At 43.0% G+C, this 27,538-nt stretch overlaps 2 protein-coding genes across 3 annotated transcripts; one reads left to right on the forward strand and one right to left on the reverse strand.

Moving 5' to 3' along the window:
- Positions 1 to 15,453, forward strand: LOC128071154 (ATM interactor). Its single transcript, XM_052664120.1, has 4 exons — positions 1 to 327; positions 9,535 to 9,660; positions 10,528 to 10,727; positions 11,693 to 15,453. The coding sequence occupies exons 1-4, from the start codon at positions 1 to 3 to the stop codon at positions 13,503 to 13,505; spliced, it is 2,466 nt and encodes an 821-aa protein (XP_052520080.1). The 3' UTR covers positions 13,506 to 15,453.
- A 2,237-nt stretch (positions 15,454 to 17,690) lies between these two features.
- Positions 17,691 to 26,481, reverse strand: LOC128071158 (uncharacterized protein C16orf46 homolog). Of its 2 annotated transcripts, XM_052664126.1 has the most exons (3): positions 26,272 to 26,481; positions 24,168 to 25,127; positions 17,691 to 17,714 (listed from the first exon to the last, which is right to left on the reverse strand). In XM_052664126.1, the coding sequence occupies exons 1-3, from the start codon at positions 26,479 to 26,481 to the stop codon at positions 17,691 to 17,693; spliced, it is 1,194 nt and encodes a 397-aa protein (XP_052520086.1). The 2 variants fall into 2 exon arrangements, with proteins under 2 accessions (XP_052520086.1, XP_052520085.1); XM_052664125.1 differs by lacking the exon at positions 17,691 to 17,714 and having other exon boundaries at positions 24,123 to 25,127.
- Between the last annotated feature and the right edge of the window lie 1,057 nt (positions 26,482 to 27,538).

The raw sequence follows: 27,538 nt of genomic DNA on the forward strand, positions 1-27,538 counted from the left end.
ATGGCGGCTTCTGAGGCGGCGGCGGCGGATCCCGCGGCTCTCGCCTCGGGCGCCCCGGCCGTCCCGGCGGCCGCGAGGGGAGCCGCCGCCGCCTCGGGCCCGTGGGTGCCCCCCGGGCGGCTGAGAGGCAGCCGGCCGCGCCCGCCGCCGGCGAGGCAGCAGCCCGCGGGTTCGGCGCCGCCGGCCCGGGAGCTCATCCAGCCGTCGGTGAGCGAGCTGTCCCGGGCCGTGCGGACCAACATCCTGTGCACGGTGCGCGGCTGCGGCAAGATCCTGCCCAACAGCCCCGCGCTCAACATGCACCTGGTCAAGAGCCACCGCCTGCAGGTGAGCCCGCCGCGGGCCGCGCCTCCCGGGGCCTGGCGCCACCGAGCGTCTGACGCGGGCGGCGAGGGCCGCGGACGCGACCGCGCCGGGGTCCGGCCGGCGGCGGGGGTGGCGGCCGCCGCGGCCCTCAGAGCGGGCCGGACCGCCGAGGGGCCTCCCGCAGGGAGAGTGGAAGCCCGGACGCAGGAGGGCACGGCGGGGGGAAAGCCCTGTGTCACGCGTCAGGCTGCGGGCTCCGACCCGCGGGACCACCGGCGCGCACGCGGCGGCGGCCCGGGCGTTTCTCACGGTCGTGTCGTGAGCTCTCAGGGCACCTCCGTCCTGTTGCAGAGAAACCGGTGACGCTGCCCGCGTAGTGCTGGGCTTTAAACGCGGGCTCAGCTCTCTGCCGGCTCTCTTTGCACCACACCCACAAGCACCTCTTTCGGGCCTTTGGGTGCTGCCCAGTCATTAGCAGGGAGCTACAGATTTGGCAACAAGTTCCACCGCTTTGGTAATATCAGCTTGGCTCAGGAATGAGAGCTAAGGGAAGTCTCCCCCGAGGATCTTAAGAGGGGACTTTATATATAATCACAGGACAATAATCCCGAACGTTCATTCCACATTACATAAAATGGGGAGGTGATTCTTTTTTCAACCCGAAGTGCACGTCTGTGGAAAGCTTATTAAAAACCCAGAGGTCCAGCCCCACCCAATACCACTTAAATAATAATTTCTCAATCACTACAATAGGACATTTCCTTCCACCACTTCTTAAAGTCTTTCTAAGCCAACAGTGGCTAAGAACGTAATTTTAAAGTGTGTCATTGAAAGCTGCATTGTGAGTATGTAGCTTTTGGTGGTCTGACTTGATTGAGGAGCAAGTTTAAATCACCTAGTCTCTTGCATGGTATGTCTGCCCTTCAGGTAAAGCTTCCTCAGGAATGTTGTTAGAATCAGACTTCTGATAAGAATTTAACAGAAAGCTTGAGCTTGTCGTCTGTAGTAGGGCAGATATGATGACCATGAAGGGCTGTCCACTTCCAGCTCCAGCTAATTAGAGAGGCAACAGTGTTCTTAGGAAGATGAGGGAGCCCAATCAGGGAATGTACTGTGGAGGTAAGCTGAGGTGGGTCTGTAATTTTCCCTGTAGGTGGAACTGCAATTTTCCATGATAGTTCTGGGTTGCTTCCACACACAAGTGCAGTAACTCTGGGAATGGTCGTTCTCCTGTTTCCTCCTTCATACTAAATTTTAATTAAACACTTCCCTTCCTTAAGCATATTTTAACTTGAGTGGATGAACTATATATTTGTAGGAATTCTGCAGTCTAATTCCTGTGTTCTCTTTAGCTCATATGTAACAGCCATCACCCACCTTCAGATTATCCCATCACTGATTACTAAGGTAGACATTACATCTCTAAGCACAACGGAAGTGGCCAGTCTGATGAGGACTGTCTTTACCTTGTTGTCCTGAACGTCGTTCTGGCAAGCACTTTTTAACACTTTATATTGTTGTTTTTTGTGGAACTGCTGTCAGGAGCTATATCTGTCCAGACCTTGTGAAGAATCCATTAAGCAAAAGATAACATTTATCAATACTTCTCAGGATTGGTTTGATAGTATACAATTGTTCATTCCCTTTGTCATGTCTGACTTTTTGCAACCCCATGAACTGCAGCGCTCCAGGCTTCACTGTCCTTCGCTCTCTCCGAGTTTGCTCAAACTCATGTCCATTGAGTCAGCGATACCATTCAGCCATCTCTTCCTGTGTCATCCCCTTCTCCTCTAGCCCTCAATCTTACCCAGCATCAAGGTCTTTTCCAATTAGTTGGCTCCTTGCATCAGATGGCTAAAGTACTGAAACTTCAGCTTCAGCACCAGCCCTTCCAATGATTATTCAGGATTGATTTCCTTTTGGATTGATTGGTTCAATCTCCTTGTGTGCAAGGGACTCTCAAGTCTTCTTCAACACTGCAGTTCAAAAGCATCAATTCTTCGGCGCTCAGCCTTCTTTATGGACCAACTCTCACATCCATACATGACTACTGGAGAAACCATTGCCTTGACTAGACGGACCTTTGTTGGCAAAGTAATGTCTCTGCTTTTTAATATGCTGTCTAGCTTGGTCATAACTTTTCTCGCAAGGAGTAAGCGTCTTAATTTCATGGCTGCAGTCACCATCTGCAGTGATTTTGGAGCCCAAGAAAATGAAATCTGACACTGTTTCCATTGTTTCCCCATCTGTTTGCCATGAAGTGATGGGATTGGATGCCATCCATGATCTTCATTTTTTGAATGTTGAGTTTTAAGCTAACTTTTTCACTCTCCTCTTTCACCTTCATCAAGAGGCTCTTTAGTTCCTCTTCACTTTCTGCCATAAGGGTGGTGTCATCTGCATATCTGAGGTTGTTGATATTTCTCCCAGCAGTCTTGATTCTAGCTTGTGATTCATCCAGCCCAGCATTTCTCATGATGTTCTCTGCATGTAAGTTAAATAAGCAGGGTAACAATATGTAGCCTTGACGTACTCCTTTCCCAATTTGGAACTGGGCCATTGTTCCATGTCTGGTTCTAACTGTTGCTTCTTGTCCTGCATGCAGGTTTCTCAGGAGGCAGGTAATGTGGTCTGGTATTCCCATCTCATTAAGAATATTCCACAGTTTGTTGTAACCCATACAGTCAAAGGCTTTAGTGTAGTCAGTGAAGCAGAAGTAGATTTTTTTTTTTAATTCCCTTGTCTTTACTATGACAGCGTATGTTGGCAGTTTGATTCCTGATTCCTCTGCCTTTTCTAAATCCAGCTTGTTCACCTGAAGTTCTCAGTTCATGTACTGCTGAAGCCTAGCTTGAATAAGTTTATTTCTAATTGTGTTTTTAAAATATATAAAGTTCAGGAATTCTGAAGCATACAGTAGACTAAGAAGAAGGAATATGTTTGAGGCAAGGGCAGATTTTGACAGTCAGGTCTTTACTTGAACTTTAGCCCACCTGAGTATCAGTAGTCTCTCCTGCTTAGAATCTGTGTGAAGCCATTTTTCCAGTTCTAGTCATTTCTCAGATTTCTCTTGTCTGAAGACAGCACAGTGCCTTCAAAATCTCTTTCTGAACTGAAAATTGAACAACCCCAAAATGGACTCTCCTGAGTTGCCTTCCTAGGTCACTAGAGAGACCTGTTTCAGGGGAAATTTGAGAAACCTCACCCTGAACCATCGTTGTTTTTTTCTTGTCAGACAGGCTCACTTTGCTTCCTTGTTCTGTCTTTCTAACCATGTGGCCCCTGAACATGTGCTGTCTTGGTGTTTTTTAAAATAAAGGTGGCCTATGTGACAAAACAGCCATATCTGCACAGTGTTGCCCAGCGTGGTGAATCTGCACTGAGTCGGGAGCCAAAGAAGCAGGCTCCTGAGTCCAAACACTACTCCTGACACGATGTTCTCCAAGTGTTGGGTGGGTAGGGGATAGAGGCCTAAGGAGAAGGGCTGAAGGGGAGCTCCCTGTGGCCTTGAAAGGGTTCTGTGTTGGACCAGAGACTCCAGTGTGCTCCTCCTGGCCCTGAAGCCTGAGTATGTCCACTTGGAGATATGCATAGTATTCCATGGAGATTTTCCCTTTAATCTGTTGATTACAGCTACTTACATAATTCTAGTTTCTTTCCTAGTTTTCTTTTTTCTTTCCTGTAGTTTTTTTCTTTCCTAGTTTGTTTTTTTCTCCTGGATTATGATAATCTTTTCTTCCCTTCCCCATTGGTTGATGTGATGTTCTCATTTTATTCTAATCTTTCCTCAGAAGGTATCCTGCCCTCACTCAAATATTCCCTTAGGATTAATAAGTTCCTCTGAATGATGATGGATAAAGTGGAGATAAGGGTTGTAAGTTGCAAGGTCCATGATACCTCGTAATTTTATGTGGGTTCCTGGTGATTCGGGGGAAAAGAAGAGTAGGAGTAGATGAGCATTTCTTGATTCTTTTATCCCTCGTGTTTGAAAATAGTGAAAGGGACAGGAGGACCATTAAAGAACATCTTACCCAGCAACACACATTTTTAGAGCATGGCATAGTGGATTTTATGGTATGTTCAGTCCATGGGTTTGTTTTTAATGATTTTCCAGCAATTTTTTCTTTTTCTTCTTCAAGGAAAGGTTCCAAGTTGCTCCATAGATCATATTGTACAAAGATGTCTAATTTTAAATATATAATAACAGAGCAAGCTACTTTTCTTCCTGGGGATATTTCTATGAATGCAAAGAGGTGCTTGAGAAGCTACAGTGCCTTTTTTCCCCCCAAACAGTTCCCACAGTTCTTTGCTTTTATCCTCTCTTCTTCAGCAGGGTCCTTTCTCTTGCTTTGCTTTTTTTTCTCTTTGTTTACTTTTCTCCATCTTGTTTTTTATTGTTTCCTCTCATAAGTTCTTTTTCAAATTCTTTTATTTAAAAGATTTTATAAACAGATACCCAAAAAAGTACACAAAACATGAAGTATTCTCTGTACATTTTTTTCAGTTATGCACAGAAGGTAAAGTTAAAAAAAAAAAGTCTGCTAAGTTTTATTGTAAAATGTATATAGCACTTAAGAACGAAAATACCACTTTTTACTGCAGTTCATGTTTTACTGTGCCATCACCATTTCTTCTCTCCCCTGTTCTCATCTCAGAGCTTATTGTCTCTAAACAGGGTTGGGAAGAAGGTCAGGAACTGGGTAGAGAGGTGGTGTGGGGATGGGCCGAGGAATTGGCCCTAAGAATGCGGGAAAGTGAACCACGCCAGGTTGTTGCTGCACCTGTAATGACAACAGCAAGATGTTGGCATCGGCATGGCTGCCTTTAGCGGCTCATCCTGGCATGTGATACAGCTTTAACTTAGGTGACCATAAACATCTACTCTTGAAAAGATTCCTAAGTGCAACAAATACATATATTCCTCCTCTTGAAAACATTTGGGGAATGTTAAGGAGTTCCATTAGCTATAACAGAGAAATAACAGAAAAGAAGTGTAGTTTGAAGCTGTTTAGTACAGGACTGTGGATGTCCCAGTGGCTAGAAGAATTTGGAGTGCCCTCGAATATGTTTGAGTGAGGTAATGTTATAATCAGAGCTATATTTTAGAAAGGTGAATCTGGCAACATGTGAATGAAAAGAAAAGTGAAGGTTTAGAAATTAGGCTAGTGACAAAGTCCAAACAGTCGGCATACTTGAACTATTGATGGTAGCAGTGAAAAAGGAAAGACGAGGAGGTGGCAGGAGACATTATAAAAGAATAGCTAGCAAAACTTGGAAGCAACCAAGATGTCCTTCAGAAGGTGAATCAGTAAGTAACAGTGATACATGCAGACGGTGGAGTATCAGCCCTAAAGAGAAATGAGTGGTCAGTCAGTGGTTGTCAGTGCTTACAGGGAAAGGTGTCATGAATAGGCGGAGCACAGATTTTTAGGGAAGTGAATACACTCTGTATGATATAATAATGGATAACTGTCATTATCATTCAGCAAAACCCATAGAATGTGCAGCACCAATAGTGGATTCTAATATAATCTAGAGACTGGGTCATAATGATGTGTCAGTGTAGTTTCATCAGTTGTAAACAAATGCACCATTCTGCTGAGAGATGTTAATAGTGAAACAGGCTATATTGGAGTGGGTTGGGGGGCTGCATATAGTGTATGGGGACTCTGTACTTTCCACTCAGTTTTGCTATGGAATAAAACTCTTAAAAATAAATTTTGTTAATTTTTTAAAAAGGGAAGTGAACAGGTATATGAGAACATGCATGATAGGGAGTTTGAAAAGGGGTAATAAAAGGATTGCTAAGCAAATTGAGGATGTTTTAGAAATGAGCATGAATTTTGTGGTGACCCCGTAAGCAAAGTTTTATAGAACATTTGACAGGCTAAAACACAGAAGAGGGCCGTCTCCTTGGTATATAACTAAGAAGAATTTAGTAATGGTCAAGAGAATTAATGCTTATAGGGTCTTTCTTAATATCTTGTCCACATTTCATTTTTTCTTGCATATTATACACTAGAAGGAAGTTAATATAAGTTTGAGAAGTATTTCCTTTAAAAAAGATAAATTGGTGAATGGGATGAGTTTGATGACAGTGTTATTGTCATTTGAGCCTAGCAGATGTCCTTGTTTTAACAAAAGCAGCATTCCAATCAGACTTTCACAAGTATAATATTTTCTTTAAGATGAGTCCATAGGTTTTCTTTTTTAAATCGAAGTATAGTTGATTTACAATGTTATGTTCACAGCAAAGTGATTCAGTTTTACATTATATACTTTCTTTTTCATATTTTTCTCTGTTATGGTTTGTCACTGGGTCTTGAATATAGTTCCCTGTAGTATGCAGTAGAACCTTGTTGTCTGTATATTCTATATATAGTAGTTAGGATCTGCTAACCCCGGACTCTTGGTCTATCCCTCCCCCAGCACCCCTCCTCCTTGGCTACCACGAGTCTGTTCTCTATACCTATGAGTCCACTTCTGTTTCATGGATAAATTATTTTGTGTCACATTTCAGATCTCACATGTAAGTGATATCATGTGGTAGCTGTCTTTCTCTTTTTGACTTAAACTTCACTTACATGACCATTGCGAGTTCCAGCCGTGTTGCTGCCAGTGGCATCGTTTCGTTCTTTCTTATGGCTGAGCTGCACTCTGTTGTATATACATACGTCACATCATCGTTGTGCATTCATCTGTTGCTGGACATTTGGGTTGTTTCCATGTCTTGGCTATTGTGAATAGTGCTGTTACGAATATAACGGTGCATGTATCTTTTTGAATTGTAGTTTTATCTGGATATATGCCCAGGAGTGGGATTGCTGGATCATATGGCAGTTCTATTTTTAGTTTTCTGAGGAACCTCATACTGTTTTCCATAGTGGCTGCACCAACTTACATTCCCAGCAACAGTGTAGGAGGGTTCCCTTTTCTCCACGCCTCTTCAGGGTTTCGTATTTGTAGACTTTAATGATGGCCATTCTGACTGATGTGAAGTGGTAGCTCACTGTAGTTTTGATTAGCATTTCTCTAATAATTAGCGATGTTGAGTAATGTTTCATGTGCTTGTTGGCCATATGTATGTCTTCTTTGAAGAAATGTCTATTTAGTTCTTCCACCTGTTTTTTGAATGGGTCGTTTGTTTTTTGTTGTTGAGTTATATGAGCTGTTTGTATATTTTAGAGATTAAGCCCTTCTATGTTGCATCGTTGCAAATATTTTCTCCCATTCCACAGGTTGTTTTTCCGTTTTATTATGGTTTCCTTTGCTGTGCAAAAGCATGTAAGTGTGATTCAGTCTGATCTGTTTACTTTGCTTGTATTTCTGTGCCACAAAAACAGTGTTTAATGTATAGTATGAGTGTAGATTAGCTTATTGTCACTAAGTTGGTTGGTAGAAAGCAAAAGAAGCAACAAAAATCTCCACAGCAGATAACTAGTAGCTGTAATAATGGAGTGATTATGTGATAGCCTTAGTCACTGAGTCATGTCTGACTCTTTGGGACCCATGGACTATAGCCCACCAGACTCCTTTGTCCATAGGACTTTCCAGGCAAGAATACTGGAGTGGAGGACTTCTCCTCCAGGGAATCTTCCCAACCAGGGATTGATCCTGCATTGCAGGTGGATTCTTCACCTGCTGAGCCATTGGGGGATTATGTGATAAGCACTGTTTTATAATACTGTTAACTGTAATGCTACTAACTGAGTCCTCACCACAACCCTGAAAGTGAAAGTGAAGTCGCTCAGTCGTGTCCGACTCTTTGCAACCCCGTGGACTGTAGCCCACCAGGCTCCTCCGTCCATGGGATTCTCCAGGTAAGAATACTGGAGTGGGTTGCCATTTCCTTCTCCAGGGGATCTTCCGGACCCAGGGATCAAACCCAGGTCTCCCACATTACAGGCAGACACTTTAACCTCTGAGCCACCAGTCCTCACCACAACCCTGAAGTAGGTCCTATTATCGTGCCTACTTCACAGATAAGGAAACCAAGACAGTTAAGTTTTTCAAGGTCAAAGGAAAGGAGCAATTCAAACTAAACTACAGCAGTCCATATTCCAGAATCCATGGGTTTAACCACTGCACCATGGTTCTTAAGCTCAGCTACACATTAGGATCATCTACAGAGCTTGTTAAACCAAAGGGAGTCTTAGCCACGTGGTCGTTCATTTCCTCTCTAGGTGCACACTGATGGTAGAGGAGGAGGTGGCATGTTCCAAAGGTATTGAGTCCTCTCTCATCACAGCACCTAAGGACTCAAACATCGAGGAGCTGCCGCAGCAGCTGAGGCCTCACACATGTCTGGGTGTTTCCAGGGGCCTGTAGAGGCCCTTCATCACTCCAGCCCCCACACACCTTCCTCTGGGGCCAACCGGGGGTGGCCAGTTAAGAATTAGAGTGGAGGCCATCGGTGTTTCACTCCTGAGGTCTGTGGGTTCGTCAAGGGCTATAAGATAGTACTTCAAGCTAAATTAACTCACCAGTTATTTTTAAAACCCATCAAAAAGTCAATCACATACTTAATAACAAAGGATTACTCAGATGAATTCATACATATATGAGGTGCTTACAGCAGTGCCCAGCACAGTAGTAGGCGCTGTGTTAGTGCTGGCCATTATAATGATTACTAAGTTTCAGATTAGAGCATGGTGCCTGTATTCATGCTGCCGTATAAGAGCTGTGTCAGCTCGCTTTAGCTCTGTTAGGGGGCATAGTGGTGATCAGAGAAAGTCACTGTGCTCTTTGTCAGGAAGACCTCAATCGTAGTCAAAGGAGGTTTTTTTCAGAGGCTCACCCTGACTCAGTGGGGGTGAGATAAGAAAGGAGGGAAGACTTAAGGATGACACTAAGTCTTGAGCCTGAGAAACTCTTGCAATTAAAGACATTGGGTTAAGGGCAGAGATTTTTAAATCTAGAAAGAATCTTAAAGGAATGGATAGAAGATTTTTAAACAACATAGTTGTTTTTTGTTTATGTTATTTTGAAAAATTGTAACATATATTGAGTTATAGTTTATGCGTGATAAAATTTATACATTTTAAGTGAATAATTCAGTTATTTTTAAGTAGATGCACAGTTCTGCAACCAGTGCTGCAATCCCAAACTTTAGAACATTTTCCTCGCTCTATAAAGCTCCCTTGTGCCCATCTTTAGTTGTTCCTTATTATCACCCCCAACTTGCTCTGATGGTTTTTTAAAGATCATTATTTCATTTTTCTTTTGCAGGATGGCATAGTAAATCCAACAGTAAGAAAAGATCTGAAAACTGTACCGAAATTCTACTGTTGTCCAATTGAAGGATGCCCTAGAGGCCCTGACAGACCATTTTCTCAATTTTCTCTCGTAAAACAGGTATTTTACTTGCCTTAACTAACTTACTATACTTACTATACTTAACTATACTTAACTATATACTTCTCTATACTTATACTTACTATACTTAACTATATACTTCTCTAGGGATGAAATGCAGATGTCATAAACCCAATGTATTGTAATTACTTGCCAATCATAACAAGAGAATTGAGCAGAAAGCTGCTTATAAGGACAGACACCCGAGTCTCTCACTTGGGAAAGAATGAGTGGGTGTGAGCAAAGGCTGGCTGGTTCTTGAGGGGAAGATGTCCAGAGTGGATTTGGAGAGAAGACCAGGTCAGCAAAGTATGATAGATTGGGTGTGCGTCCAGATCTCTGGTGTGACTCTTTCAAGGTTAGAGGAGCAGAGGCATAGGGAGGTGTTCTCCCGAGGGAGGAAGAAACTCTAGGAAAAGAATTTCAGAAGCAGCTCCCCCAGAGAGGAGTGAGGGACCTGGTCAGTGGGGAAGGTGGTGATTCTGGACGGGAAGAAACTGAAACACTTCCCTGAGGGTTTGCTGGAGGGGTTCCTGAGAAAAGCACTCCAAGACTTGTTCTGCTTGCAGCACTTACTTGTACATTAGAATGTAGGGGTGGATACCCTGGATTGTTTCCAAAACAGTCTCAACTTTTCACAGAGATGAGGCATATATTAAACAGCAGCTTGCCTGCTTTTTCTTTTGCAGGCAAAAGAATTTGAAATTTCATTTTGCAGGCAAAATGAAAAATGAATTTTTCATTCTTTTGATTTGCACTGCTATATTTTTTCATGTAAAATCATTGTTATTTGGGGTATGTTGATGACTTTTGAAAGGTTTTGAGCAGTTGCAGATTTTCAGTTTGGTCCTTTTGTGTTCTTCCTAGCACTTTATGAAAATGCATGCTGAAAAGAAGCATAAATGTAGTAAGTGCAGCAATTCGTATGGCACCGAGTGGGACTTGAAAAGACACGCAGAGGATTGCGGCAAGACCTTCCAGTGCACGTGTGGCTGTCCCTACGCCAGCCGGACCGCGTTGCAGTCCCACGTCTACCGAACTGGCCATGAGATCCCTGCAGAGCACAGGTGAGGGAGGGGTGGCGCCAGAAGCCGGAAACTCCCTGGAGCGCTGGTAGCGTGAGCAGAGAGGAGGAATGGTAGGGAAAAGGTGAGACGTGAAGAAGGGGACTTTCGGAAATGGCAGCAGTACTAGTAAATAATCCACATCTACTTGACCCAGTTGTGCTCCTTACTCATTTACCAACTCCTTTAAAAGGTCCCTTATTATTCCCAATTGAAAACTTCCTGGGCTTTTTTTTTTTTTTAAGATTTGTGTATTTATTTTTGGCTTTTCTGGGTCTTGACTGCTGTGTGGGCTTTCTCTAGTTGCAGTGAGCAGGGGCTGCTCTTGTGTGTGACGCCAGGGCTTCTCACTGTGGAGGCTTCTCTTGCTGTGGAGCACAAGCTGCAGTAGTTACGGCGCAAGCATTCAGTAGTTGCGGTGCACAGGCTTGGTTGGTCCGCCAGAGGCAGGATCTACTCGGACCAGGGATCAAATCTGTGTCACTTGCACTGGAGGTGGATTCTTGACCACTGGACCGCCAGGGAAGTCCCTGTTGAGTTTTCAATTCTTCCAAAACTTTCATCGTTTTCTATTAGAGGGATACTGGATTGTTGAAGAGTTGTTTAAATCATGAAATCGCTTCATTTGAAAGGTCAAATTTATATTTGGATTAATAGCTTCCTATTTTAGAAATGATAATCACTGCATTATATAATATGTTAGCTTCCTGATGCTTGTGGATCTAAGTTGAGTTCTAGTGCCTAGAGCTTTACCCAAAGGTGTGCTTCCTCCTTTCCTGTTTGCATGTTTCTGAACAACTGTGTAATGGGCCAGATTACAAACGGGATTTCTTTTCACTGGGCTGAATCTGACCCCTGCTGTAGATGTGAGACATAGAGCTTATAAGTGAAGATACAGTGCCAGGGTTGATGAAGAAAGCTGCAGTTTAAAACCACTTTTCTCTTTTTCACTCTGTCGTTGTTTTCAGGGACCCACCTAGTAAGAAAAGGAAAATGGAAAGCTGCCTGCGCAGCCGGAAGCTGTCCAGGAAGACCGTTGAATCACTGAGCAAGCAGCCAGTTCCCCGACCAGACGCTCCAGAGCTAGAGACTTCAGAAATAAAGCTGCTGGCTTCCTTTGAAGACTCTTGCAGCTCTAATGCCAAACAACAGACTCTTCCAGCAGCTCCAAGGTACCCTCAGAAGTTGCTTTTACCAAAGCCCAAAGTGGCTTTGGTTAAACTCCCCGTCATGCAGTTTTCTCCCGTGCCTGTCTTTGTGCCTACAGCCGACTCCTCGGCCCAGCCTGTGGTGTTGGGTGTCGACCATCAGGGCTCTGCCCCCGGTGCCGTGCACTTACTGCCCTTGTCCATTGGAACCCTGATCCTCGGCCTGGATTCGGAGACCTGCTCTCTCAAGGAGAGCCTCCCTCTTTCAAAAGTTGTAAATCCTGTTGCTGTTGAGCCGATTAGCACAGGTATTCAAGTGAACTTGGGTAAAAGCCCATTTAGCCCGTTACAAGAACTGGGGAACACATGTCAGAAGAATAGCATTTCTTCCATCAATGTGCAGACAGACCTGTCCTACACCACACCACAGTTCATGCCGTCTGCACAGTGGGCCAGCCCTGACTCCTCTGTGTCATCCTGTTCGCAAACTGATTTGACATTTGGTTCCCAGGTTTCCCTTCCCATTAGTGTTCAAACTCAGACTTTTTTGCCCAGTTCTAAGGTAACCTCATCCATCGCTGCTCAGACTGATGCATTTACAGATGCCAGTTTCCAGCCAGGTGGGATCTCCAGAGAAACTCAGACCAGCGGAATGCAAAGTCCAGCAGATGACCGAGTACAGATGGACCAAGCTGTAATGTGTGGAAACATTTTTGAAAGTGTCCATTCATCATATGGTGTGTCTACAGACAGTATTATAAGCAGCAGCTTAGTAGCAGAGACTGTAACTCATGACTTGTTACCTCAGAACCACGCTAAAACTTTAACTCAAGATATTGAGAAATCCACACCAATTATAAACTTCAGTGCACCAAACAGTATACTTTCGTCACAGAACACAACAGATAATCAGACCCAAACCATGGATTTACTAAGTGATCTAGAAAACATCTTGTCAAGTAACCTACCTGGCCAGACGCTGGGCAGTCGTAGTCTTTTGTCTGACACAAACACTGGACCTGACACCCAGCTCCCATCTGGCCCAACCCAGAATCCTGCGATTGATTTTGATATTGAAGAGTTCTTTTCAGCCTCAAATATACAGACACAAACCGAGGAGAGTGAGCTTAGCACCATGACCACTGAGCCAGTCTTGGAGTCGCTGGACATAGAAACCCAAACTGACTTCTTCCTTGCAGACCCTTCTGCCCAGGCCTACAGTTGTAGGGGAAATTCTAGCTTCTTAGGCCTTGAGATGTTTGACACGCAGACACAGACAGACCTGAACTTCTTTTTAGATAGTAGCCCTCGTCTGCCCCTGGGAAGTATCCTGAAACACTCCAGCTTTTCTATGAGTACTGATTCATCTGACACAGAGACCCAGACTGACGGAATCTCCACTGCTAAAAACCTGCCTGCCCTAGAAAGCAAAGTTCAGTTGAACAGTGCCGAAACACAGACCATGAACTCTGGCTTCGAAACTTTGGGGAGCTTATTCTTCACCAGCAATGAAACTCAGACAGCAATGGATGACTTTCTTCTGGCTGATCTGGCCTGGAACACGATGGAGTCTCAGTTCAGCTCTGTTGAAACCCAAACGTGTGCAGAACTACACCCAGTCTCCAACTTCTGAAAGCGGAGTCCACATCGGGGATGGATTCACAGTTCCCTTCTGGATTTAGAAGGTGAAGAACAGGGACAACAGTATTAACTCTACTGAATGTAGTCGACGATACAGTTACTTCGATTCTTTGAGGTTCTTTGCCTTTTTGTACCTGTAAACATGAAGTTTGTGTAAAAATTTTTGAGTGTATTATAAAGTGTAAGATGTTGATCTGAACATGATTGTTTTTGTGTTACCAACATTTGCCCTTTCAGTGTAGTCTTCCCTTTTTTAAAAAAAAATGTATTTCACACCTTTAAAACCCATCTTGCCATTTAGCTGAAGCCAAGCTCACCAGGACTTAGGGTACAAACTTCAGATCTTCAAAACATTTTCGTCAAAGCATGACTGACTTAAATTGCACCTAAAATACTCTTGCCAGTGCTTGTTAAGAGAGTCCTGTTCCCTGATAACGTGTAAAGAAGTCTGATGCTGCACCGTCAGATTTAAACAACAACAGCTTCGCCTGCTTTGACATCTTAGTCTTCCCTAATTTGAAGACACAAAGGAAAACTACTGTTGTCTTTAGCTTCTGAGACAATTTGCATATAGCCAATGCCATCCCTCTACGTGAACTGTTACTGGTAGGAACATAAGTGTGTAGTACTTTGCTCACAAGACATGTTGCTGTACAATTATTGCTTAAAGTGGTAGCGGCAAGCACTTAGTGTAAATAGTGATCCTTTCAGTCTCAGTGACAGTAAGTCATCCTGACTATGGAAATGCTGGGCTGTAGAATCACGCGTTAGCTCATCCTGGAGTGTGTCCTACAAGCCATCCCTCCTGCACCCTACCAAAGGCCAGGGTGGTGCTCCAGAGCTGCTCCTGAAGGTGCACCCCACCCGCTGAGTCTGAGTTTTGTCGCTCTAAATGTTAAAAAACAATAAAAATAGTAATGTAAGAAGAAAAGGATATTCCCTGTTACATTTCAACACTTTTCATAAGCTTGCTAGGGCAAGAGTGCAATCAACAACTATAGTAAAGTGAATCTTCTTTTCATCCACCTCATTTTCTTCCTTGAATGAGGAAACACACTGGTCTAGCAAGAATAGTGTTTGTGCCTTGAGGATGGCAATTCTAGAAGAGGTCCGTCTAAAATACGGCATTCTGCATTATGTTGCTTTGTTTGTTTAGAGAGGGTAATGCTGAACGGTCTTCAAAGAAAATGAAGTGAAGATCCAGCACTTCAAGAACATAGTATGTTTTGAGATGGCTGAGCAGTCAGGTACACTTGTAGGGTTTTTTGTATTTAGAAGATCCTGAGTTCTTGATTGTTGGCCAGCTTTCAGGCAAGTAAAAATCAGTGCAGTCTGTATATTTTCCTAAGTTTACCCCAAAAAATGCTCTATTCCTTATGTGGCACATGCTTGATGCTGCTGAAGACTAAACCCTCAAAATACAACCTAAGGAAGGAACTAATAATTCATTAGAGAAAATCATTGGTGTTGCTACTAATTCCTATCCCATAGAAGAATTGGTGGTAATGGATAAATAACATGTCCTGGGCAGATGAACTCAACCTGGTAGATAAAAGTTTGCTTGGGTCACAGTTGCCTATGAATGTGGGTTTCAAAACAAACATAAAGCCTTAACTTAGTATTTCATTATGTTTTAGAATCATCACTGCCTTAACGTTTCAAACATCTATTTCAGTTCTCCTAGTAAGAAGTGCATGTTTGTTCTGGCTTTTTGTAAATATATATGCAGTGATCTATGGCTTTAAAAAAAAAAATCTGTGTGTCTGTGACAGTGTTTGTTAATTCAGCCAACGGAATTATTTACAGAAAATTGAGCATGTAATAGTTCATGTACCAGTAAGAACTGTCCCCCACCCTGAACCTTAGTTAGTTCCCTGAATTGTTCTAAGATTATTTGTAAAAGCTGAAAACTCAGTGATTAAAGAGAAGTGAGAATTCTACCTTTTGTGTGAATTCTTCAACATACTCATAATGTGACTTTGTTGCCTTTACTCTTCACAAATTCTTCCTCTGAAAGTCACATGATGAAATGACTGTGCCTAGTTATTTCCATTATCTTTGTTCATGAAAATATGCTAACAGTTTTCCCAGTAGAAAGGAAAAAGACATTCTATTACCAAAGCTGCTATTTTGATGTAAAGTTTTTATTTTGATAAAAACTACCATAAGTTTTTGGAAAATTTTTTCAAAGTAAATTACCCATTTTTTTTTTCATCCAAATGTCACCATTTCATAATGGGGTGTCTTTTATCTTTGTAAGTAATGTGGTTCCAGCTTAAGAGCAAATATGCAAGGGTAAGGCTATGAGTAGTTCTTTGCTCAGTCACTAACTGTAGGAAAGCCAAATCAGTGTGTTCGATTCCTTTGAGATAAAGGGAAATAAAAGAAGAAATTTTTTATAGGCTTACCTGAAAGATGCAAAGTTTGAAGCTACTTTTGATTGGAAGAAAACATTGTGAAGTTGAATTGTTCACTAGTTGTGAAGTTGAATTGTTTTAATAGTGGTAACTGACAGGGTGGTTTTTTCATGTAATCCTTTATGATCTCAGTTTTAGAATGCTTATCTTAGTTCCAGTCCAGACTTAACCTAATACTGACACGGAAGAGCGCTTACTACTTGAATATTTAAAGTAATGCTTCTCAGATTTGTCTTCAGAAGGCTCTTAAACAAAGAGCCTGGGAGGAATGTGTAACTTAGAAGCATTTAGGAATGATGCCTTTGGTTCAGTTCAGTTGCTCAGTCATGTCCCACTCTTTGCAACCCCATGAACCGCAGCACGCCAGGCCTCCCTGTCCATCACCAACTCCCAGAGTCCACCCAAACCCATGTCCATTGAGTTGGTGATGCCTTTGGAGTCTCAAGTATTGTTTTATATCTCATATACATGTGTCTGCTTATCTTATGTACATTAAAGTGTCACGGATTAGATCTGACACTAGGAAAGGACACAGTCTTTTGACTTACTGGTTACTCCCAACACCTAAAAGCCTTAAAACACATGAATGTTAATTTAGTTTTTTCAGCAAGATGTAGGCTAATCTAATGTTCTTGATAGTCAAGAAGATAGTCCTTTAAAAGAAAAAAAAAAGAAGATAGTCCTTTAAATACCATTGTTTTGCAGTGCTTAAATCCAAAGTTTCTCACAGTTGTGTGAACTATATTTACTAGTCTACATATCTATCAACAGGTGCAGAACTAAAGAGCAAATGGACTCTCAGGTTGTTGGTCTCCTCAAATTAACACATTTGGGCTCTCTACTTTAAAACATGCATGTGTGGGGACCTGCCTGGTGGTCCCCCTGACAATGCCAGGGACACAGGTTCGATCCCTGGTCCAGGAAGATTACACGTACCGCACGGCTAAGCCCGTGCGCCACAGCTACTGAGCCTGTGCTCCACAGTAAGAGAAGCCGCTGCAGTGAGAAGCCCACATGCAGTAAAGGAGACCCAGTGCCGCCAAAAAGAATAAGTAAGTAAATAATACATTTTTAAAAATAGGATAAAATATGCATGTTTGAAAGGAGCAAATGAGGGAATAAGAGTACTGTCTATAATAAACGGGAAGAGTGCCGGTATTCATTCAGTTCCTTCAACTTCAGGGAGAAACATGTAAAAATCTATATATTGCCTTACTAATAAATACTAAGCACATTTGTAACTTTGTTCTAAATCTACAAAATCAGAAATAGCAAAGATTGTCACAGGGGAAATTCATTATCAAGGCCCTTCCATTCACTTGGTTCCTTTACCATCTAGCAAGTTAATATTACAGGACATAAAGACTACAAAGAAGAAACAACAGAATTTATAACTTTTAGTTTATCATTGAAACAGTCATATATTTCAGAAAATAAAAAAATATTTTTTAAAAACTTTATCTCCATGAATTCTCAAAGATGTATATATTACCTATGTGAACAAAGACTTTTTTTTTTTCTTTTTTTGGCTTAAGTGAGATTAGCATAGTATGTGTCAATAAGACCTTGTCCCAAGCTTGGCATCTTCTCACTGCTTTTCTTGCTTTTTTCTTGTTTGTTTTTCCACGTCTGCTTGCAGCTTTGTACTCTGCTTTCTGGTGATCCACTGCTTTTTCCTTGTCCTGGGTGAAATATTTGGTTTTATGATTGCATCTCAAAAATGTTGCTGCTTAGGACTGAATTTGAAACTGATACCTCTCCTACTTTATCTTCTTTTTCCTGTGCTGTAACGAGAAATTTAGTGACTTCAGAAAATGTAGAGCTTGTGCTGCAATAAAAATTTGGCAGAAGTCAGTGCATCTGAATTAACTTATCACAAAAGGATATCTGACCTTAGAATGCTCCTCAAAGACTTCCCTATTTAAAAAGTGAGCGCTCAAAACTTAAGATTTTATAAGTTTGCTTTTTGAGAAGCCATCCAAACTTTGGCAAATGATGCTTTAGGAACTGTTTATATTGTCTTAGTTTAGTTTGTGGTAATAGTTTTTGTTTAGCTATATTTGAGAGTCTGGTACTTATTAATGAGTTGTAGGCTGGTTGTTTTTTTTTTTTTAGCCTTTTCTTTTGGTAAGATATGGTATATTTTAGAACCGTTTAAATCCCGTTTCTCTGATGACATATGTGTCTAAGGAGTAAGTCTTCAGATTTCAAGTTCTCCCATTAGCTACTATAATGGTATCTCCCTAACATTCCATTTTCCTGGGATTACATTAGGATTACATTAGAAAAGTCCATCATGAGGATTTGGTGAATGGCCACAAAACAGAGCCCGAGCAGAGTCATGAACAGTATTGGGACCAGTGGCTTTTATCTTGTTAGTTAGATTTCTGCTTCTCTTCAGAGCACATGCAGATGTTAAATGAAATTGCTAACAGTTCTTTCACATTTTACAGAGTTAATAGTCCTAACCCTCCTGCGTTGCTGGAAATAAGGCTAGTTTATGTCTTCAAGTTAGCACTCCTCAAATTTAAGTAAGTGAGAAATTGTTTCATTTTAAGATACATAGGGAAGCAAGGCTTGTAGTTTGAGCCAAAGGAGAGGAAAAAAGCCATTTTCACATATATAAAGTATCAATTTTCCAGTGGCTTTAAGGAGGGTCATACATACTGGGCTGCCTCAGTATTCACAGCAATTTAGCAGTGAATGTGAGGAGAGTACTGGTTGAAAAGTAGAGAATTCTGAATTATGCCATTAAATGTAAATACACCAATTTAGCGTCTTAGAATTTTCTTGAAAACCTTGCCAAAATAATGCACATTCTCCTAAAGAGAATCAGATTATGCCTACAGCTCTCCCTGGCTCTGACTAAATGAGCCCTACTGTTAACTCTGAGAGAAATGGTCCCAGGGAAAAGCAGGCCTGGAGGGAAACGGAGCAGGTGCCCCCGGGAGGCCCTGAGGGACCAGTCAAAACCAAGAGCTGCCCAGGATGAGGCAGGCGGAACTTCTCCCACAATTCCCTTTGCCTCTGTGTCAAGGCTTCCACTCGCTCTGGAAGCAAAGCTGTCAGAGAAGCTGCAAACAGGTATTGGGTTCTAGATAATTCCCTAAAGCACCTATTCTCACCTGGACCCTTGTGGCACTTGGCAATGTCTAAAGATATTCTTGATTGTCACAACTGGGAGGGGACCGTTGGCATCTAGTGCGTAGAGGTCAGAGATGCTGCTGTTCTCCTCTATGCACAAAACAACCCCACACAAAGAACTACCCATCCCTAACGCCAGTAGTGCCAAGGTTGAAAAGTCCTGCCCAAGGGGCCAGCTGGTGAGGTGGAACTTTAAGCATTGCGGTGGATGCAGTGCTTATTTCCAAAGATGCTCAGCCACTGAAATCTTTAAGAAGTGTGTATATTGCCATGTGATCCCTGGCCCAGGAAAATCCCAGATGCCTCGGGGCAACTAAGCCCATGCGCCACAACTCCTGAGCCCGTGTGCAGCAACTACTGAAGCACACGCACCCTAGAGCCCGCGCTCCTCAACAAGAGAAGCCACAGCAATGAGAAGCCCCTACTTGCCGCAACTAGAGAAAGTCTGTACCCAGCAACGAAAGCCCAGCACAGCCTAAAATTAAAGTGTGTCTGCTGTTTAGAAAGGATGTATTAGAAAAGTTGGGCTCTGGTGGGTGCTCAGTTGCTCAGTCTATCTCTTTGCAACCCCATGGACTGTAGGCTCCTCTGTCCATGGGATTTCCCAGGCAAGAACACTGGAGTGGGTTGCCATTTCCTCCTCCAGGGATCGAACCCACATCTCTTGCATCTCCTACATTAAGGAGGGTTCTTTACCACTGAGCCACCCGGGTCTTATGTAAAAAAAAAAAAAAAAAAATCTCTTTTAGGACTTCTACTGTAAGCAACTTTTGAAATGTAGAAATTGAAATTCACTTAGATTTTCTTTTAATTTCACACTACAAAAGCCAGCATCCAGAGTCAATCTGATCACAAATCTATGACAGAAAGAACTGTCCACATTTTGAGTGTCTAGTAATGTTTACAGGCAAGTTAACGTCACTAAAATGACAGAATCAGGAAGTACCTTAAGTATTAATTCCCTCAATTTTTCCCCCTGACCAGGGATCGAACCTGCAGCCCCTGTACTGGAAGCACAGGGTTTTAACCACTGCAACATCAGGGAAGTCCCTAACTCCTCATTTTATAGGACAGAGTCAATTTAAAAATGTCTAGTTTTCAGCTCCTAGTAAAAAAAGATGATGGTGCTAGTTTTAGTTATTGAGTTACTTTAAGACTGAGTTCAGGAAGATACACAATAGCTTTGATCTGCTAGATTAAACTTGAGAAGTAAATTTTTCACTGTAACACCTCAGGATGACACAACACCAGTCTGAGAGACATGGCATAAGTCTGCAGAGCAATCATGTTTAGACTGCTGCAGTGGAAATTCAGGCAAAACAGGATGAGAAGGGCCAGGCAATGAAGATGGCCCATGAACTGATTGACAGGCATCCCAACCAAGGACCCCCAAGTCGACAAGTTAGGGAGGTGAGCTTTTTAAAGAGTCCACGTGACAACTGGCCATGCCCACAGGATTTCTAAATGATTCTGAACAGCCAGGCATTTGTTAAAGGGAAATGATCCAGCTATTTGTATTTGATCTGATCATGACATTCTGGAAAACCACAAATCTCTGTGAGCCTTGTACATACATGACCTTCTCATCTTCACCACATTCTGTGTCTGAAATTATTCCCACCTCACAGGAAGGAAAGACATTCCGAAGTCCTCTTTCCTTGCCCTACATGATTCTTTCCACCCACTACTCCAGCTGTTTCTTCACCTTGGAGATAAGTTGGCACCTTCAGATGCCCAAGCTGCACACCTGAACCCAAACTCTCTGTTGATGGGTTTCTTCTTGGGTCACAGGAGAAAATGAGCCCTGAGCCTCATGAATTTGCTCAGGATAAAAGGAGGCAATACCCAGAAGAGGCTCTGAACACTTAGAATAGTGCCTTGCTAACTCAACTCAAGTGGAATTATGGTGTCATGTGATGGGTTAGTGGCACTCGGGTCAGAGTTTAGCCTGGGCATCAGGGGCACAGCACAGAACCTCTCCTGGCTCCAGGGCCACAGTTAGCCTGGCAGACAGTGGGTGAGTATTGCCTGTGGCACCAGCAAACTCCCTTGTCTGCCCTCAGTCACAGCCACAGGAGCCCCTGTTTTCTTCCTCATCTGGCTTCTCAGGAGCCCCTGAACTGCAGCACCAAGGCTGCACTTGGACCCAAGCCCAGACACCCCAAAAAGTCCCAGGTGTGAGGACTCCAATTGTGCAGCTCAGCCTGCTTGGCCAGCCGGGGTATCCTGCATAGAGATGGGCTGGGGCTCTGGCACTTAGGGAGAGGGAGAGATTGAAAGCAAAGTAGATCTAGTCCAGACTAAAAAGAACAAAGCTAAAAATGAGAGGAAGTCTCCCCGAGCAGCCAAAGCTCGCCATACTTGTCCAAACATCGCCGGGTCCTATTCTGACTTAATCTTCCCCTCGCCCTTGTCCCCTCATCACTCTCAGATCTACACTCTCCCAGGTGTCCAGTCCCTCCAGCCCTGCACTTGCTCAGCAGCACTCCCAGAACTCAGTCTGGCCTCCCCTAGGAGGTGAGGCTCTGCAGAGGAGCCCTGTGTTGGGTGTAGCCACACTTCCACTCGGTGATTTTTTTAATTTCCAGAAAAGAGTTTGGAAAGTTTTACTAATGATACAAACTAACAGAATAAAAGATGAAACACTGAGCCCTCCATGTTTGGCTTGAGAATCGATCCCTGGGTCTGGAAGATCCCCTGGAGCAGGGAATGGCAACCCACTCCAGTATTCTCGCTGGAAAATTCCACGGACAGAAGAGCCTGGCGGGCTACAGTTTGGGGGGTGGCACAGAGTTGCACACAACTGAGCGATTAACAACAACACATAAGAACCAAAACTTAATTTGAGGTCATCACCTGGAGGTAGAAAGAAGGTGATTGGGACTGAATTATAACGTTGACACCTTAAAATGGAAGGATTTTTGTTATTGCATTCTAGTAAACATTTAGCCTTTATCTAGATAGACTTGGATATCAAAGACCAGTTTGAACGTCCTGATTTAATCTGACTAGAAACTGGGACAAGGCCTAGAGTGACTCTGTCCACAGAGAAGCAAGCCAAACTTCCTCAACCAACAAAAATAAGATACCAGAGGGACTTTATCAGGTATTTGAATAATTACCTAAAGAAATAGATGCTTTCATAATTTTAAAAAAAAAACTAGTTGATTAAAAAAATTTTTTACTAAAACAGACACGGGGTGGAAAGAATCAAACATGACTGAGCAACTGAACAACAACAAACCTGTAAATTTGGGTCCTTCCTTCGTTCAAACTAAATCTCAGTTCTAAATTATTATATGTTTATCCCCAAAGGTATAGAATATATAACCCTTATCTCAACAAGTGAGTTTTTCTTAAGAAAAAAAAAAAATTCTTTCTGTTGTCACTTGTATCAGTTCAAACTGTGGCAAGATCTCAACTGGTAAGTACCCCTGAGCTAAGCAGGTGAGCTTTGTCCCTCCTTCATACTGGTAGATACTTTTCTCTCCCAAGCAAACACTTTGACAGGTATATACATAGTGAGCTTATTCATTATTCTGCAGCCTACAAAGAAGGACTTGAAAAAAACCACTGACTCAGGTAGGCAGGTTGCCAGAGCTGGACAGTGCTCAAGCAGTACAGGATCCAACACCCGCAGTGGGCAGACACAGGGAAATCGGGACCTCTTCTTGGGGTTGAATTCAGATGGTTTCTTCATTCAGACAAGAAAGGGTGAGTAGAAACTGAAAACTGCTTCATCTGTAAAGTGTCCAATCTCAAAAGGCAAAATACACCTTTAAATGACTATTGTACTGTAATCATTCCTGCATTTCTGGTGTTTTGTAAAGGCAAACCAACAAAACTCCTAAACTTAAACAGAAAAGACATTACAAAGACCAGTTATGGAAAACAGATGTTTACAAATAGCCATAAATTCTGTCTGCCCATCACTTAGGAGATGGAAAGCCTACAGTTCAAGTATGATCTACTTTAAGCAAATGCAAACTATATAATTACAGAGTGGCTAAATGGTTATTCACATTACAAAATGGTTCTTCACAGCATCTCTCTACATAGCATTGTCACTTCACATTTAAAATATAACTTATTTACAAACATTTAATTTATACACAACTTCAGGAAATGTGTACTGGGGTAAAATGAGGGGGGAGGAAAGATGGAAGAAGGAAGAAAGCCACACCTCCATTCCGTAACTCTGTCTGGGGTTGTCAAGTTCCCAAATAGTAGATATAAGACTGGAAGGAGCATGTGTGCTAACAATAATCTCAGTGACATTTAGACAATAATTATTATTCTCAACCTGCCTCTCACGATGAATTTTGTAGAAAGGTAGCCAAAACCTCCCAGACACAGAGACTAACATGAGGTTCTAAGTATATGAAGTCTGGGACACATAAGATACAATGGACATGGCACATCCATCCATCCAGTATCAATATAAGGATATGCCACCCTGGACACAGGAAATTCATCTGGACACAGACTGGAATTTCCTCTTACAACACTGTTTCAATTAAAGCAGATCTCTGTTGCAAGAGAAAATGTGGCAACTGATAGACCATCTGCCAGGTTCAAAAGATCAGGAAACGATTTGGCCTCAACAAGCCCAGGACGCCTGGCTTGAAGCACTGGGGTTCAGGGGGCAGAAAGCGCCCCTGCCGGCTGGCTCGGGGGCTGACCTGGGGGCAACCCCGGAGGGAGGCCCTCCAGCTTCCCCACCGTCCACTTGTCTTCCAGGGCACAGATAAGCCAGGCTGAGGCTGAGACTGGCACTACCAGTGTGCGTTTTGTAAATGGCTAAGCAACAGAAGCAGGTAACACAAAAATGTGGAGGTTTTGAGAGTACATCAAAATCCATACTATGAGGTTCAGCTGTCCCCGATCTACTACCAAAAAAGGACCAGGGGAGAGAGGGAGAGAAGAGCGTGCGAGATAAAGAGAAGGAGAAAGAGAAAGAGACTGGGGTGGGGCAGGAGGGAGACAGGGGAAAGAAGATGAACCACGTTCAGACGCTGCTTATTCCCAGGGAATTATATTGTAGCAGCTCAAAGGAGTCTGTGAGTGGAAATGGGAATAACAACTCTGCTCACTGTGAGGGATGGCAAGAGCGGTCTTGAGAACACTTTGGTCTCCAACATTCGGGGCCTGTTTTCCTGCTTGGCCTCTGTGAGGACGCGCTTTGGGGCTTTCATGGGAGGCCTGGGCTCCCTGGCTTTGAGTCTGGCTTTGTACTTTCTCGCTCCTTGTTTCTGCAAAAGCTGGAAGGTGGCGAGATAGCAGGGAGGGCACAGCAGGTTTTTCTCAGGCAGGAGGGACCAGTGCAGGCAGCAGGGCTCAGGCTCGGCCAGCAGGGGCATCCGGGCCACCGGGGTGAGGAAAGGCTGCGTGTCCTTGACTTTGTGGTGCCTGGCCAGCTCAGTGGGCTGCTTTTCGCCGGCCCCGTCAACGGCTTTCACTCCATAGGCATAAGCCACACACTCATCCTTTTCCACACTCAGCCCCTTCTCTTCTGGCCGCAAGAAAAAGTTCTTAGTCTTCTTACCCAGAACATCCAAGCCATCTGGGGGCGAAGACTTCAAAGGAGGGAGGACTAAAAGGGCTTTGGAAGTCAGGGAGTCTGAGGAGGGGAGAATTCTGTCAGTGCCCCTCCAGGGCCTTCTGGGGTCCTTGCCCCTAACAGTCTCCGGGGTGGCCCAGTCTTCCAGGCACCAAATGAACTCCTTTATTTGCAGACTTTTCTTCTCTCCCTGACTGTAGGCGGGAAAGCAGATTTTGCTAACTTCCCTGGAGGTGGTAGTGGGGCCTGGGGGGGTGCCCGGGGTCTGGGATAGGCTGCCTCCATCCTTCTCTGGGCCTGCCTCAGCTGGAGCTGGAGCTGAAGCCCCAGACTCCAACTTCCCTGCCTCCGAATGAAGCCTGGCCTCCAGGCTCCCATGGGAGAGATTGACACAGAGTAAGCAGCTGCTGGCACTTTCTCCCACCCTCGCCTTCTTAAGCTTCTTCCTGGGCCAGATGCAGGCAGTTGGAGAAATCTGTCCCCAGCCTCGGACCTGCAGATAAAGCAGTGTGTTACTCTCAGCCTAGCTGCCCCCACTGTGGCCACATCCCCATTTTGACTCTATTTGAATCAATATTTTTCTTTGGATTGACTTAATTTAGTTTTTTCATGCTTAGTTTAGCCTCCTACTACGCCATGGTATTTGTAATAGTATTTTCAAAGACTAAAATACTAAGCAATAGTATCTATCAGCACACTGATGTGCTGACTATATATATTTTTTAGATGTGTATTAAAATAAATTCAGAACTATTAAAATCAAAACCATACTTGTCCCGCCTGCAGGCTTTCTTGTACTGCAGGCTCTCTGCGCTTGCCTGCACCAAAGAAGGCTGTGTGAGGATATAACCAAGAATACGGCTCCCACCAAGAAACCGACCATGTTGGCACCCAGATCTCAAACATTCCTCCCAAACTGTAAGAAATAAATGTCTGCTGCTTAAGCTGCCCAGCCTACGGTATTCTCTTATAGCAGCCCAAACTGAGATAGGGCTGGAAAATCTCCTGTGGTGGGAGCCACCCCGGGCACTCTACAATGTGGAGCAGCACCCCAGCCTCAACCCCAGTACATCCAGAAACACCCCCTCTCCCCTCCCCGCCCTAGCTGTGACATTGCCAAGCAATCACACCAATTCCCTTATATTTCATTATTGCTTCTAAGAATAGTTTAAGAATAAACCACAGGGTTATGCATAAAACCACCAGGATAGAAATCTTTGGTCTCTTGGGGAGTTAAGTGGCAGGAGTTAAGTAGCTTGAGTTAAGGGAATTGGGTTCTGGAGTCCAGAAAAGCTCGGTTCAACTCCTGCCTTGACCACCGCCTAGGAGATTTTGACACATTTCATTTTTGGTGCTTTGTTTCCCTTTTCCAAAGAGTGAGGCTATTCATAACACCTGAGAGGGTGAATGAATTGATGTATGTGAAGCATTTAGTACTGTGCTTGCCCATACAGAATGGTCATAAATACTCAATAAAAGGTACTGCTATTATCATCATTAATATTCTACCTCTGTTTCAGAGGTTTCTGTTTCCTTGCTTACAAATTTTGGGGGCAACAATAACTATTTCTGAAAATAGTAAAAGGCTTGTATCAAAACCCTAACATGCACAAGACCTAACTCAAGAAAATACTCACTGCTTCTTCCCATCCAGTTCCAATGACAAACTCTTTGGCTGTTCTATCTTGTTCAAGTGTAACGTCACTGATATTGAGAAGACAACAAACATGATTCTTTTCACTTCTTTCATCTGGACAAGTATAGATTAATTCAGTTTCTTCTGTGCTTTGAATTTCATAATTTTCACTATTTTCAATTTCAGTCTCATTTTTGTGACCGAAATCCATTACTGTGATGGTTGCTTAAAGTCTTTAACATCTTCTTCCTGTGGTTTAAAATGCAAACGGAACTTAGCTTTTAATACTGCTTTGTTTCTGTTAAAAAACCAGTTCAATAACTGAGGTGAAACATCGTCAAGACATGTTCAGGAATAGACAGAAGAAATATTATGAAACCATCCATTGCCAGCTATTGACATTATAAAATATAAGGCTAATTTCAAAGACTTACGGATTTAGGACTTCCCTGGTGCTTCCACTTCAGGGGGTATGGGTTCTATCCCTGATCAGGGAACTAAGATCCCGCATGCTGAATAGTGTGGCAGAAAACAAATAAAACACCTGGATTTATTTAAAAAAAAAAAGATTCATTGTCCATTCTTATCTTCCAAACTCAGGTAAGAGATGACAAATAGAAATGTGCAAAAAGCAATCAAAGGTCACCTAAAAGGGTGGCTATGTGATTTCTTACCAATTACATGCAGTTTTCCTTCTATTTGGAATGCAAAAATCTGCAGTGATATAATACTGATTTTCTGATAGTAAAATTATGCCTCTTATGTTTATAGATTTAAAGTAAATCAGAGTTTGTGTTCTTCCACTTTTTGATTTCCACAGAGCTTTACAATCTGATTTGGTTTAAGAATCGCTGGTATAAAACATACATCAAAATCTGTATGTTTCCAAGAAAATCACATCAAGGAAACACAAGGATCACAGTGAAAATGCTCCCATGGGAAAATGCATTTGCAGATGCAACTAGAAAATTGGATTTGGAGTACAAAGCAGGAAGGCACACACATGTATGCCAGAAGATATTAAATTCTATGACATACGCTATTGAAGTGGCTAGAACCAAAAAATGTACAAAGAAGAAACTGTTGACTGAGGTCCAAGCCCCGAAAGTACATGTCTGGATAAACAAGAATAAACCCAAAGAAAAGCTGATCCTTTTCAAGATGAAAAGGCCAAAGGAACTTAAGATATTTAGAAATGAAATAAAGAAGATGAATGAAAATAAAAAAAAAGATGAGTGAGACTCTAAGAAACAGAGCCTATGGGAAAT

This window comes from Budorcas taxicolor, unplaced genomic scaffold (genome assembly GCF_023091745.1).
Source record: "Budorcas taxicolor isolate Tak-1 unplaced genomic scaffold, Takin1.1 scaffold233, whole genome shotgun sequence".
NCBI lineage: Eukaryota > Metazoa > Chordata > Mammalia > Artiodactyla > Bovidae > Budorcas > Budorcas taxicolor.